This window comes from Gigantopelta aegis, chromosome 6 (assembly GCF_016097555.1).
Source record: "Gigantopelta aegis isolate Gae_Host chromosome 6, Gae_host_genome, whole genome shotgun sequence".
Lineage (NCBI taxonomy): Eukaryota > Metazoa > Mollusca > Gastropoda > Neomphalida > Peltospiridae > Gigantopelta > Gigantopelta aegis.
This window is the reverse complement of record NC_054704.1, coordinates 29958322-29974411: the sequence shown is the minus strand read 5'-3', so window position 1 is coordinate 29974411 and position 16090 is coordinate 29958322. Positions and strand designations below refer to the sequence as shown.

At 40.5% G+C, this 16090-nt stretch overlaps 1 protein-coding gene across 1 annotated transcript in view; it reads left to right on the top strand.

Moving 5' to 3' along the window:
- Positions 1 to 15844, top strand: part of LOC121375939 (tyrosine-protein kinase SRK2-like) — a 54116-nt gene extending 38272 nt beyond the window's left edge. Inside the window, exons 7-11 of the mRNA XM_041503664.1 lie at positions 643 to 789; positions 2570 to 2829; positions 4894 to 5050; positions 6285 to 6416; positions 14332 to 15844. Coding sequence (XP_041359598.1) covers positions 643 to 789; positions 2570 to 2829; positions 4894 to 5050; positions 6285 to 6416; positions 14332 to 14549 — 914 coding nt within the window. The 3' untranslated portion in view covers positions 14550 to 15844. The remainder of the gene's footprint in view (positions 1 to 642; positions 790 to 2569; positions 2830 to 4893; positions 5051 to 6284; positions 6417 to 14331) is intronic.
- Positions 15845 to 16090: the final 246 nt, after the last annotated feature.

The following is a 16090-nucleotide window of genomic DNA, read 5'->3' as shown; positions in this document are numbered from 1 at the left end:
TCTTGTCTGAAATTTTGCATGTTGCTTTATCATGTACTGTTACAGATCAAGTTTGACTTTTATGGCAATTTACCCATTTTTGACAGAGGTATGGCCCTTGAACTTACATTTAGGAGTACAAACATTTATTGGGCCCTGTAGGGGACATGAATTGCTTAAGCAGTACTCTCAGAATGCTTGTTAAAACTGAGTTAACCATAGTGCAAAAACTATTTTGTTGTTGTAATAAATGTTTAATTTCCAGAGAATCCCGATGGATTATGCTGTCCTCTTGTCGAGGCATGTCCACGTGACCCCCAACATGCTAAATTTCCACCATTTCGTGAGCTCGAAATTAAACGTGATAGAATTCGAATCTCAAGTAGACTTGGCTGCGGCTGTTTTGGCGATGTATACAAAGGTTTGTGCTGCGGTGAAAGGCAAATAAAATTTATGGTGGAAGAAATTATTTTGTTTCCCACTATGTTTCTAAGAGTTTTAAAATGGTGGAAGTTTACATTTTGTTTCGTTTTTATTTCAAGAATGACAGAATTGACATTTTTCACCCCACCCCTTTATTTTAAATATGAGCAGCTTCGCCAGTCAGGTAGCTTATTTTTTGGTTTTATTGGGTTTATTTTGAACTAACATTTGTTCATACAGAAAATTCTGATGGGCTGTGTTGTATGCTGACGGTGCCGTGTCCTCGACAACCGCCCATGTTTCACTTCCGAGAACTGGAAGTCCCTCGCGATAAAGTTAAGGTGCTTACAAAACTCGGTCATGGTTGTTTTGGTGAAGTTTTTAAAGGTTTGTATATTAATAATGTAAAACAGATTATTGAATTTATTAAAGGATTGTATGCTAATAATGTAAAACAGATTATTGAATATATTAAAGGTTTGTATACTAATAATATAAAACAGATTACTCAGTTTATTATAGGTTTGTATACTAATGATTTAAAACAGATTATTGAATTTATTAAAGGTTTGTATAATATACTAATAATTTACTACAGATAAATCAGAAGTTATTAAAGGTTTATATACTAATAATTTAAAACAGATTATTGATTTTATTAAAGGTTTGTATAATATACTAATAATTTACTACAGATAAATCAGAAGTTATTAAAGGTTATATACTAATAATTTAAAACAGATTATTGAATTTATTAAAGGTTTGTATAATATACTAATAATTTACTACAGATAAATCAGAAGTTATTAAAGGTTTATAAATATACTAATAATTTAAAACAGATTATTGAATTTATTAAAGGTTTGTATAATATACTGATAATTTAATACAAATAATTGAAGGTATAAAATATTTGTATACTGATCTTTTTTTTTTTACAGATAAGTGAAATCATTAAAGGTTTATTATACTAAGAATTTAATATAAATTGTCAAGTCACTGAGTTTGGGCACTCTTGTTAGTAACACAGACTTAAGTCGAATACTTGATTAAGTGTAAAGCTAGTGTCTAAGTAAGACTTAAAATTTAAATGACTTGTACTCTGTGCTTGCTATGGAATTTCTTTATAACACCTGCATCACTAAAAATGTTTTTCTTTCAGTGTAGCTATAAATGTCATTAAATCTGTAAAATTTATACACCTATTGTAATTTAGTTTTTATGTTATTTTGAAGGTATGGCATTGTGGTAATATGCCAGTTTTAACAGAAAAATTTAAATTGTCCTTAAAAATGGGCAAATCATTCATTACTAATCATGTCTGCCAAGAGAATGTCATACAGCACTGCTGAAAAACCGATGGATTTTGTTTGTTGTCCAAAAATCATTTGATAGATGAAACCAAGTGAATGTCATTTTTGTACTGAGCATAAATCTCAAGAAAATGATTTTACATAATTACTAACAAGTTTAAAATTCACACAAACACATACTGTTAGCCATGACCACTCATATGATTATATTGTAGTTTCTTACACTGCTGGTTTAAAATACACACAAACACATACTGTTAGCCATGACCACTCATATGATTATATTGTAGTTTCTTACACTGCTGGTTTAAAATACACACAAACACATACTGTTAGCCATGACCACTCGTATGATTATATTGTAGTTTCTTACATTGCTGGTTTAATGGCTAATTCAATGGTTAGGGATATAAATTGTCACAGTCCATTTTTGTGTGCTTTTTATTGGAAGGTATTGATGCTTTTAAACATTTATTTAAATTTATTACAGCCATCACTAATGGCTTCTTTTTTTAATATTTTCTTGTAATGAACACTACCAAGAATTTGTAAAGTACCATAAACTGCCGATTGACAAGTTTACGTTGATGATTACTAAAGATTTTTCCAAGATATTTATTTTTGGTTAAGTATAATTTTTAATATGTATTTTAAAAAGAAAATGTGCATAATTGACTTTAAAATACAGTACCTTTTGCTTCATTTTTAAAACTTAGCCTTTTTGTTCTATTACATCTAAAAACAAATTAAATTAGTCATTTTCTTAAGTCATGTGATAAGATCATTACTTTACATTATTAATACATTTTACGTTTTAACAATTACATATAAATATCTATGTTGTTTTATTGCAGGGAAACTGAGAAATGTAATAGACTGTGCCATTAAGACACTAAAACCCGGTACAATGTCACCCGATGCCTTCCTCGCTGAAGCAAAAATCATGCACAAACTACGGCACAGAAAACTTGTTCAGTTGTTGGCCGTGTGTACAGAGTCTGAGCCCATCTTCATTATAACTGAACTCATGTCAAACGGCGCTTTGTTAGATTACCTCAGGAAGGACGAAGGTCGTGCCTTGACATTCGCCATCATCGTCGATATGGCATCCCAGGTAAATACTAGGCATCCAGTCTTGACTGCCAGCACACACATGCAGTATTGCAGAACAGGGACCAATATATATACAGAACTTCACATACATTGTTTTCGCTTCCTAGTCATTGCACAAGAATATCTACCATGAGACCGCGTAGCAGTCGAGTGGTATGTTCTTGTGCAAAATAAACGTGTGCAATAAATAGGAAACGAAAACGACGTATGTGATGTTTTGTTTTTATTACATACCTTCTTTTATTTTTTTTACAAAAACGTTTTATTTTAATGTCATTACTACACTTTCTTAAATCTATTAATCAATCTTCCTTTCATAGATTTACTTATGTTAAGAATCATACTCTGCAGCAATCTTTATGTAATGTTTCAGTATGATGTGACGTAATTTGTAAATTGGACATGATGTCAGTAATAAAAAGGTGCTAACTCCAGGAAACATAAAAGGGGAATTCCCCATTTACGAGTTCCAGTCCAGATCTCATATATGTGTGATACAAGATAAATTTATTACACATTTTGAAAATGTCTTTATCACAATAGTAAGATTGAATAGGTATGTAATAAAACATTTTCTTCGGATGGGTTTCCTTGTACATCACATGGTTAATTGATTTTTTTTTTTAAGTATTACTATGCATTAGACAGTACTTAAATAATGATGTTGGGGGTTTTCTTTGTATATAATTAATATAACCATCAAATATTAAATGGAACCAAATTAATAACAACATGATATTCAGTCAAAAATTGTTAACTCTTTCACCACTAAGTTTTACAGCCTTGAGCTTCCCTGCACACTGAGTTTAAATAGCAGATTTATGATCATGTTTGTTAAAGGATAAAACTACTTGTTTTATCATTAATTTTAGTTATAGGCTATACATTTCCAGAAAGGTGAATGGACGGCTGTCTAGATAAAAAAATAATACTTTAAAAATGTTAGATTCAACAGGTATAAATCTGGTAATTACAGGTAAACTATGCATATTACTCACCTATTTGAGTAGGTAGGACTGGTAATTTAAAAAAACAACAGTACAAATGTTTTTCTTGTTGGATAATTAATTAATTAACATTCCAGTTATAATTTTAAAAATATATTTACAATGCTTTTGCAAAATTAACAAGCCATAATAAGCTTTCATTTCATCAACAGAAACATCATACCACACACCTTTGTTGTTAGCAGGATCTGTATCACACTTTTTTTTGGCATTCATGTTGGTAAATTCCACAATTTGTCCATACACAGTATTGAAATAAAATAGCGAAAAGTACTCTATGGCGTTTGTGTTGACGTCAAACACTTTTACAGGCCCCGGATTTTTAGTAAACGTTGATCTGCAGGTAACTGAATATGGCTCATGTGTCCAGGTAAACTCAGGCGCGTGGTAAAACAGTGGCAAGTCATCTTGTAACTCGTCATCGGTATCATTTTCTTCTAAATTGCCATGTTGAATGACATTTCGTTCACGATCGCCAATCTCGATTAAATCAAATGCACCAAAGTCCATATTATCCCACATTTCATCATCAGAAAACCCGTCATCTGAATCGCAACCACTGTTTTCAACAGACGAAATTTTGTCACCTCGGTTCGTGTTTAATTAGTCAGAATATCAGTATAAACTTGGAAAAACTCGTTCAAAATTCACTAGAACATGGGTGCAGCCATTAGTGTGTCACATGGCAGCTATGGTCGCGCGAGATTTTGTGTAATTATAATATTGACGCGTCACTCGGCACCAAATATGAACAGGTGTTACAAGCCGCTAAACCGGCCTGTCGTGCTGAGAGGCACTGGATATCGCTAGCCAGTATACCGGCCTGTCGTGGTGAAAGAGTTAACTTAAGTGTTGTAGGGACCAAACCAGATAGCTTGAGACAATGATTGATTGAGACAAACATGGCAGTTCTTGAAGAAAATCATGTCATATGACGATTTCATAGCTTTAATGTAGTTTGGGCTCATGAGATAACCAAGGTTAAAATAATGTTTAACTGTAATTGTGAAAATTGTAAAACATTTATTATTTGTTTTGGTTTTCAATTTTTTTCTCAGATTGCAGACGGCATGGCTTTCCTAGAGTTAGAAAACTTTGTGCATCGTGACTTACGAGCAGCTAATATCTTAGTAGGTGATAATAATGAAGTCAAAGTGGCAGATTTTGGACTGGCCAGGATATTGCAAGAAGAAGATATATATGAGGCCACGGAAAGTAAGTGGTTCACCTTTTTAACACCATTATGATTTGTCCAGGGTCCATCCATCTGCCCATTGGGCTATTTTTCGCTCCAGCCAGTGCACCACGAATAATGGGACATCAAAGGCTGTGGTATGTGCTAACCTGTCTATGGGGTGGTGCATATAAAAGATCCCTTGCTGCTAATTGAAAAGAGTAGCCCATGAAGTGGTGACAGCAGATTTCCTCCCTCAATATCTGTGTGGTCCTTAACCATATGTCCGACGCCATATAACCGTAAATAAAATGTGTTGAGTGTGTCGTTAAATAAAACAGTTCATTCATTCTGTCCATCTGTCAACTTATCCTAGAGGTGAGATTGGATTGTTCTGAAAATTGATCCTCTCTACAAACAAATAGAGAGACAGGGCTTCTAGATTATGGTAGCCCCACTCCCATGGCTAGTGATATTCAATGTTGGGCTAGTAAATAACTACTATTGCCATGCTGATGGCTAGTGAAAAAAAGTGGTCAAATGCTGCATTTAAGTATATTCTGTAAATATGGATACCTGCCACCTCTCAAATCTTAGTGTGTTTAATCTCTATCTCCCTCCTTAGTTGACATTATTACAATTAGTAAAATGGTGTCAACTTAAAAGTAAAGTAGGACTAGTGAATTTTTAATTGTGGCTAGTGGATATTAAAAATAACTAATCCCATGAATTTTATAAAAATTCTAGAAGCCCTGAGAGAGAGATTTCAGAAATTTGAATTTATATATTAAATGTTTAAAAAAATTGAAATGGACATTTTGATAGTCCTATTTTCTCTTAGAGATATCCAATAGCATGCAAATTGCATGATAACTTTATTAAAGTGACATTACTGTATAGTTAAAAACCCCAAGAAATTTAATGTGGTTTGAAATAAATAAAAACGCATTACTGTATATGTGAAATCTGACAAAACGCATACCATATAAGCATGCCATGTAAGTAAACTGCATAAGTTGCTGCATCCATACATATGGAATTCTGACTTAAAAAATAAAATAAAATATCATCTGCATTTACGGTGATAATTATTTTGTAATAAAATGTTTTATGAAAATATTATAATTCGTAATTTTTTTACTTTCTGGTATAGTTTTATAATACACAAAACTGGTGTACATTTTTCAGTTAATAAAAGTGTATGACAGTCACTTCAATTTTGTCTATTCCAGTATTACTTGATATTAAAATAGGACTTGAAATGTATTTTTACAGATACAAAATTTCCCATAAAATGGACTGCTCCAGAAGCAGCGTTGGAGAGAAAGTTTTCAATCAAATCTGACGTCTGGTCTTTTGGAGTCTTGTTGTATGAACTGATCACATTTGGTCGAGTCCCATATCCAGGTCAGTAGCTTTTGCCAGGGGCGGCGCAGACGGTACAACTTTTGTGTGTGTAGGTTATATTTGTTATATCTGTGAAAATGTCCTTATAAGTAATTTGATAGGCGAGTCTGGCAACAACGAGCCGTACCACTATTTTTTACACTGTGCCGCTCCTGGCTTTTGCTTGCTTTTATAATATCTTTCTTGTATACCAGTTGTTCTTAATCTTTTTTGCCCTGAATCCCCCATTCACTCTTTTGCATAGTAAATCCTTAGTCTTATTCAACTTACTGTGCTAGCACAACAAATATGCTATTCAACCTGAGTCATACCTACACACTGCAGAATTCTCTCCCTTGCCGGATATGCGCAATGCTATCCTTGCACGGGCTACCTGTAACTTCATTCTCAATTCTGCAGTCCACCTGTTAACACCTGTTAAGCTTTGGCAAAAAGTTTTCTTTACTTGTAATTTTGTGTTTGTTTTTTGGTTGAACTTGACATACGGTTGGTAGTTGGGAATTCTGTGTTGAATTTACCATGTCCGACGCGAGTTCGTTGACAGCTAGCGCACGGAAAGTTTGGGCGCGAGATGGTTGTCCATTTCTTTTACGACGTAAAGACACACACGTGTTGTGTCCGGACTGTCGGTCTTGTTCTCAAGACCGTCAGTGTGAGATCTGCGCCACGTGGTCTCCTGACCAGTGGGTTCGGTTCGGTTCGCAGACTCAGGTTTCGGGTACCAGCAAAATCTTGTCGTCTGCTTCGGCAGTAGTCGGCAAGTCGGACTTAGTGGGTAGGTCCCATAAGTCTGTAGACACTTCTAAAAGTGTCCGGAAAGGGGGGAAACACAAGGGTGTTTCTTCTTCGGTCCGTGTTACGAGTACAGTTACAGATACTTTGGGAGCGCCCCCCCGGGCTCCTATTGTGACCGTGGTACGTGAGCCGTCTTCGTTAGTGACGGCGCCTTCTTCTGTTTGTGTGGCTTCGTCGCGGGCGTCGCCATCGTCGTTACGGTTACCTTTACAAACAGAAGGGGGGCAGGGTGGAGTCGTCGCGGCACCGGTTTTGACGACTTCATCGGTTACCGAGCACATGCACTCCGTTGTGCATAGGTCCACTGCTTCGTCCGCAGAGCAGGTGGCCCCGACTTTGCCTTCGATTGCTGACAGTCGCTTCGGCACCTCAGCATTCTCAAGGCCCGAGGAGAGTTCTGCCAGTTTGCTTCGAACTGAGCCAGTTGTTCCGATGCCGGGATCCGTCTCTGATGGCATCCCGACCGATGTTTACCGTTGGGTGGAGGACTCATCCCGTTTGGGTCCTCCGTTTGCATATGTTTACCCCCCCCAAGGGTCCGGTGACTTCGGTAGCAACGGACATCTCCTCACAGTTTGCACCGTCTTTGGTCCCTACCTCTTCGACTTTACTCGATAGAGGACGAGGTTCGCGCAGATACCCCTCGGTTGGGGGTACTCTGTGGCCGCAAACTCCGACCGTTCCGCACTTGGCGCAGGAACGACCGTTAGGCTTTCAGGAAACGTTGTTTCGGAGTTTTGTGGAATTTTTGAACGCTTCGCCTCAGTTGGGATCATTGCTTTCGCAGACGGGACCGACGGGTGCGGCTCCCATTCCCCCCCCCCCCCCCCCTGGTTTTCCGCCAAAACCAGCAGAAACTGCGTCTCGACAGCAGTTTGACGATGCAGTTAGGGATTGTCGTTCGGTTCCTATTGTTTCCGTCTCGGGAGACGCTGCCCCAGGGGCGTCTCGATTAGGGGGAGGAGTCCATTTCGATCTTCGGGATCCAGTGGACAGTGACCTGGCTTCAGAGGAAGCGTCGGTTGGACCGGATTCTGTCGCTGACCCAGCTCTCTCTCACTTCGGTTCGGAAGTAGAGGAGGAGTGCGATTATCCGGCGGTTCTGGCTTTTGTCAGGGACCAGGTCCGACAGGTATGCGGGGACGCTATACCTCAGGTTGAGGCCCAGCCTACATTCAAGGGTGTCTCCTTCGGGAACCGTTCTTTGAATTTGGTCACTCCTCGTGAGGAGTCGGGTTTACCACTTGCACAGGAGGCGCACAGTTCACTTTGTGACATTGATGTGTTGATCACTGGCAGTGATCGTATCCTGGGAGTGGGTGTTGATGAGTACCCAACGGCACTGCCTACGGGGAAAATCCTAACGGGAGCGCGCATTTTTCGTGCCGACTCCTATGAGACGTTGGGGGCGGATTTTCTCGAACATCCGGCGGTCGTTCCCGCTAGTGTCCGAGCCGCTTGTTCCCCATCGCCGCATGTGTCATTGCCAATCGCGGATCTGGAATCGTTTTGAACGGCTGGCTAAGTCGATGTTCCAGGTTAATAACCATTTAGGTACGTTCCTATTTGGCTTGGATAAGGCTGTCGAGAGCCTTCCCGCGATGGCGAAAGGCTGTTTGGAGGCTGCGTCAAAAGCCTCTAAGCATATCGCTCAGTTATCTGGCCGATTGTTTGCGAACAGTCTTTTTGTTACGGCGTGACCATTACCTGGCGGGTTTGAGTGCGTCAAACGTTGCGAAGAAGTTTTTTTTTCGTACACGTTCGGTACGGGAAAATTTACTTTTCGGTCCCGATTTTAATATTGTCCTAGACAAGGATTTGTCGCGACCAGTCCCGAACACTCGACCCTCAACCTCTGGTAAACGTCGGTCCACGTTTTCGGGGTTCAAGCCTCCTCCTGTAAAAAAGGCTGCTTTTTTACAGTCGGCTCAGATCCCTAGGGTTCCTGACACTAGGAGGCAACCAGGTAACAACCCGTCTTCCGCTAAGCGAGGACGCAAACGTCGTACTGCGTTCCGTTCTCAGTCCACCAAAGGCGTTGCGCCTACGGGTGGTAAGCGGTTGGGGTGAGGGTACGTGAACGATCGGCAGTTGCTTTCGGAGGTACCGTTAGCAAACATACCCGTGGGGGGCAGGCTCCGCCATTTCCTTTCGAAAATTGGTGCAAGCTGCCTGGTCTCGACCCCTGGGTTCTGTCGGTCGTTCGACACGGTTACAAAATACCCTTTTCTTCGAGCCCCCCTCTTACTTCCACTCCGAGAATGCCGCCGTTACCGTCCGCGGATCGGCGCGTTTTAGTGGAGAGTATGATTGCCGAGTTTCTCGACAAAGGGGCCATCCAGAGAGTCAGTCTGGACACTCCGGGATTTTATTCTCATCTTTTTCTTCGCCCGGAAGAAAAATGGGGAAATGGAGACCAATCCTAAATTTGAAGCCACTGAACGTCTACGTCGATGTTCCTTCCATGAAAATGGAAACGGTTCATTCGGTCCGGAACCTGCTTCAAATTGGGGAGTGGGCTGTGTCGATCGATCTGAAAGACGCATACCTCCATGTCCCGGTGCACAAGGCGTTTTGGAAGTTTCTGCGCTTCCTGTTCGACGGGAAAAGCGTACGAGTTTCGTGTGCTCCCGTTCGGTTTTGGCGACGAGTCCCCATGCTTTTACACGTGTGGTAAAAAGCGGTGGTAGGTCATGTTCATTTGTTAGGGGTTTGAATGCATACCTATCTGGACGATTGGTTGATCCCAGCTTCGTCGCAACAGGAGTGTCAGACCAATGTCGGGTTGGTTTTGGACACGATCCTCCAATTGGGTTTTATTCCCAATTGGGTGAAATCGGAGTTAACGCCGGCTCAGATTTTCACATATCTCGGAGTGGTCTTCGATCTTGTGGTAGCGTCGGTTCGTCCCACCGATGCGCGTATCCACAATTTCCAAACGTCGGCGCGACGTTTGATGGGGGAGCAAAGTACTACGGTACGATCTCTCCACGTGGTGTTGGGCCACCTCGAATCTCTGGCCTCATTGATCGTGCGGTTCAGACGATTCAAACGACCACTCCAGTGGCATTTGTCCCCACGGTGGGACGGTCACAATTGGGACACGATAGTGCCTCTGGGCCCATGGTTCACTCATCCGATACAGGAGTGCCTGTCGGACAAGTGCATGTCCCTATCGGTTCCGTTGCACCCCCCTGCTCCGGATCTGATCCTGTTCACGGATGCGTCGCTGCACGGGTACGGGGCGCATCTGTTGGATCAACACATTTCAGGGGTATGGAATCTCTCCGAGAGGAAGCTTCATATCAACTGTTTGGAGATGGAGGCAGTGCATCGTGCCTGTCTTCATTTCCGGTGTGTTCTTCGACACCGTCGAATTCTGTTGAGATGCGACAATACGTCGGTAGTGGCATATCTCAATCGTTGGGGTGGAACCAAATCGGAGACTTTGGGTCGCAAAGCTCTTGCGATTTTGGAATTCTGCGACCAACTAGGGACCACTCTGTGGGCGAAACACATTCCTTCATCGGTGAATGTGTTAGCAGATGCCCTCAGTCGACATACCCCTGTTCAGACGGAGTGGATGTTGAACAAAGGGGTGGTCGCAGCGGTTCTTCGGGTGTGGGGCAGTCCACAGGTGGACATGTTTGCCACACGGTTTGAACAACCAATTGCCGGTGTTCGTGTCCCCGGGTACCGGACACATTGGCGTTGGAGTACGACGCGTTAAGTATGGATTGGACGGGACTGGATTTTTATGCCTTCCCTCCTCCTGTCTTACTCGGCAAGGTGTTGACCAAAGTGGTCCAAGAACCTTGTCACGTGACGTTGATAGCTCCTCTGTGGGTGGCGCAGCCCTGGTTTCCACAGCTCCTGTCACTGTTAGTGGCAGTCCCATTCCGATTACCAGTGTTGTCCGATCTACTCAGCCAGCGACTGAGTCAGACGGTGTGGCATCCGAAGCCGGAGGTCTTCCGGTTTCACGCGTGGAGGTTATCAGGGCTTCCTTGCGACACAGAGGTTTTTCGACAAGAATTGCGCATCTCGTCTCTTCAGCAAAGCGCAATTCTACCGAGTCGGTTTATCAGTGTCACTGGCGTATGTGGGTTCGTTGGGCGAACGCACGGGATTTCGATCCCTTATCGCCTACTGTCAACGATTTAGCGGAGTACTTTCTGGCGTTGGTCCAAGAAAGGAAACTTAAAGTCACGACAGTGAAAAGTCACAGAGCTGCGATTTTCACTACTCTTAAACAGTGTGGATGTCGTGACTTTTCTACCAACTTGGTGTTGCATGATTTACTTAAATCATTACAATCCACGGTTGAACGACCTTCCATTATTCCGAAATGGAATGTCTTTCTGGTGTTGCATGCTCTTAAGGGTGCGCCTTATGAGCCGTTGAGGTTTGCTAGTCTTCGTGCCTTGACATGGAAGACTCTGTTTCTGGTTTCACTGGCAGCTTGTCGTCGGATCAGTGAGATACATGCTTTTTGCATGATTTGGTTGATTACAATTCGGACGGGTCTGTCACTTTACGTACCAACCCTATCTTTGTTGCTAAAAACCAGTCTCCAGGGGAAGAGTTTCCACCTACTGTCATTCACAGTTTATCTCGTACACTGTCATCTGATAACTCGGATAGACTTCTTTGCCCGGTGAGAGCATTGAAGTATTATTTGCAGCGTACGAAAAACCGGCGGCAGGGTAAAAAGAGATTGTTTATTTCTTATACCATTAGGCCGGGTGATGTCACAAAAAAATGCTTTGTCTCGATGGATAGCAGCTACCATCAAGCTAGCATATGAGATGGCGGGTGATCATGTGTTACGGAATTTCTCTGTTAAAACCACATGAGATCCGAGCCATTTCTGCTTCCCTGAATTTTCATGACTCTTTAGATATTATAAAGGTCATGAATGCAGGGGTTTGGAAAGGACGGCACATTTTTGACCGTTTCTTTCCCGGGATATGGCGGTTGGTCCTGACGGTACGCGTAGGATCCAGACAGTCATTGCGGCTCAACACGTCGTGTCTGTGCGCAGGGCAACGGAAAGGGGTCGACCTCTTTTCCGTCCGACTGCCATCGATTCACGCTTCGGACATGTTTAAACACTCCACCCTTTTCTGAGGGATGGGGTTTTTTGTAGTGTTGTCTACCATTTCCTCTCCCTGGGGAGATGTTTTTCCTCCCTTTCATGGGGATGAGTTTTTCTTTTGGGAAGCCCCTTTTTATTCCCAAAAGTTTTTTGACTCCTTGTTACCGTATGTCGTGGTTCGTCCTATCTCCATGTCATTACTTCAAAGGAGCTTTTTGGGTACGGGTAAGTCCTCTATTTTCTTACCTCCTCCCATTAATGTTGAATTCACGTGCTCTAACGGTGTCATTGCACGTCCGTTATAGCATATTTGTTGTGCTAGCACAGTAAGTTGAATAAGACTATTAGAAAATTTGTTTCTAATTTTCATTATTATTCATACTTACCTAGTGCTAGCACAACAAACTATACCTCCCACCCACCCCTATGAGGCTTTCCCTCGGTGGGTGGACTTTGAACCGAGAATGAAGTTACAGGTAGCCCGTGCAAGGATAGCATTGCGCATATCCGGCAAGGGAGAGAATTCTGCAGTGTGTAGGTATGACTCAGGTTGAATAGCATATTTGTTGTGCTAGCACTAGGTAAGTATGAATAATAATGAAAATTAGAAACACATTTTCTAATTATACTGATAATATATTCCACTGATGCCTCAATCTATCTTGAAATGTTGAGCCTCTCTTTTGCACTTGATCACAAACAACACAGCACATACATTTGACATAATTATATGCCATTCATGGCTGACAGATTTCAAGAGTTGAGAAAAGGAAAAGGATATTTCATTTAACATTGTTATATTAGTTTTAGCTGTAACATTAATTTTTAATTTTTTTTTAAAAGGAATTAAAATGTTTTGACATTCAGGAGAATTAAGATCTGTAATTGTTTTGAATTAGAATAACAAAGATGGTCATATTAATGCTTTAATGTCTAAATATGATATGCTTTATTGCCCTGTTTTATGAAACTGCATTGTGTTCCAGGAATGCACACATATATTAGTCGTCTACCAGTCCAGCTGGTGGAGGGGACTATTGATTTTGTCTCTGTCGGGGGGGGGGGGGGGGGGGGGGGGGGGGGGGGTGTTTTAGGATCGATTCTCATCAGTGGATCCTTTGATGTTATTTCTCATTCCAGCCATTGCACTACATCTGGTATAGCAAAAGCTGTGGTATGTGCTATCCTGTCCTTGGGATGGTGATCCATTGCCACTAATGGAAACATGTAGCAGGTTTCCTCTAAGACTACATGTCAAAATGTTTGACATCCAATAGTCTATGATTAACTAATGTGGTGTCTTTAAACAAAACAAACTTTAACTTTTCGTCGTTGTCCTGTTACTGTCAGGGGCAGGATCAGTCGGTAGAGCAGTTGTGTCGAAGGATCAAACCACCTGCGTGGATCCATTCTCTGATTGGGTTTTTTACCATCCCATCCACAGCGCACCACAATTGGTATATCAAAGGACCTGGTATGTGCTGTCCTGTGTTTTTTCCCATCCCATCCAGTGCACCACAGTTGGTATATCAAAGGTCCTAATATGTGCTGTCCTGTCTGTTGGGGAAGTGCATGTAAAAGAAATATTGTTTCTAATGGAAAAATATAGCAGGTTTCCTTTAAGACTATATAGTAAAACAAATGTTTGAAATCCAGTAGCCGATGATTAATAAATTAGTGTTCTCTAGTGGTGTTGTTAAACAAAACAAACTTTCTTCTAGCTTTTTTTTTTACTGCATTATCTCATATAGAGTTACAGATAAACTTTTATTGGAATTGGCCCATTTTTGACAGTTATGGCCCTTGAACTCTCAGAATGCTTGCTAAGCTCCACTACGTTATGTTCCAAGAATGGACAGCTATATTAATTCCCACTGCATTGTGTTGCAAAATGTTTGACATCCAATAGCTGATGAATAATTAATCAATGTGTTCTAGTGGTGTCATTAAACAAACTTAACTTCATACTTTAGTGCCTTGTGTTGTTTATATAATCAGACCCATCTGTTTGTTTGCTTGCAGGAATGGGTGGTTCAGAAGTCTTGCACAAGGTGGACAAGGGATTCCGAATGCCTAAACCAAGTGGGCCAATTGGTTACGATGATTCTTACTATGAGATCATGCTCAAGTGCTGGCAGAGGAGGCCCGAGGAGCGTCCTACATTTGCCTTCCTCCACGATACATTTGATGATTACAGTAATGCCACCGCTTCCAACTACAGGGAGACTAATGACATGTGATGGCCATGACATACAGTGCCACAGTGGTTGGCCATGGCATTTAGTGCCACAGTGGTTGGCCATGGCATTATATGGACAAGAGTTGAAGAAGCAACTTTAAAACAAAATAGTACTAGTAATAAACTTTCAAAAAGGATACCCAATGAACAATATACAATTGTAACTATACCCAAGCAACATTATACAACTGTGATTGCACCTAATGAATATTATACAATTGTAATTACACCTGCTAAAAACACATGCAATAACGTTATGCAGTTGTAACTACTACATCTAAGGTATGTTGCACAACTGTGGTGACATCTATAGGACATAATGTAGTTGTAGTTAGCCCTAAAGATCATTGTACAGTTATAACCACAGCAGCCTAAAGAACAGTATATAATTGTAGCTACAGTTGAGATTACCTTTCTACAGAACATTAAGCAGTTGCAGCTACCTTGAAAGAACATTATACAATTGTTGCTACCCCTACGGAACATTATACAATTGTTGCTACCCCTATGGAACATTATACAATTGTTGCTACCCCTATGGAACATTATACAGTTGTTGCTAACTCTCTGAGACATAGTTGTTTTACATCCAATAGCCGATGATTAATAAACCAATGTGCTCTAGTGGTGTCATTAAACAAAACAAACTTTAATTTTATATAGTTGTTGCTAACCCTATAGAAAATTATACAGTTGTTTCTACTCTATGGAACATCATACAGTTGTTGCTAGTTCCATGGAACTTTATACAGTTGTTGCTACCATTGTGGAACGGTATACAATTGTTAATCCTATTAAACATTATGCAATTGTTGCTACTCCTACAGAACAATATATATAATTCTTGCTAACCCTATGGACAATTTTACAATTGTTGATACAATTGTAGCTACTTTAGCCCTTTAGATGATCTTAGGGCTAAGATTTTTTCATGGAAAGGAGCCCTGGACTACATTAACTTTCATTTTTTACTTGTTCCATCTGAAATTGAGTTTGTCCCTCCCATGTGTTAAGTATTATATCTTACCATTAACCAGTAAAAACATCCTTTAGATTGAAACAAAACTCTCAATTATATCACAGCATCAGAGTAATAATGAATAATATAAGTTGTAGAAGCATCACGAGGGGTATATGGCTTTTTATGTACCATCTATGTGTTATTTTACCACGAGCTGAAGGCGAGGGGGTAAAAGAGCACACAGAGGGTACATAAAAAGCCATATACCCCGAGAGATGCTTCTACAACGAATTTATCTTGCCGACATGTTAAACCATATAGCCAAATAATCAAAATAATACCAGACAATAATTGTTAACAATTTATTAACGGAGCTGTACCACGCGGACGCGAACGAAACCACTTGCCAGTGACGAAAAATAGTTCCATCGATAAACAAGTTTTTAACTTCAAATGTTTGTAATACGAAATTGTCTGAAACGGATATTAATAAAAAACACAAAAAAAACCTACTTTTTTTATCAGAAATGTATGTAGTAAAAAAATAAAAATATTTTTAAAAAAACCCAAAACCCCCCAAC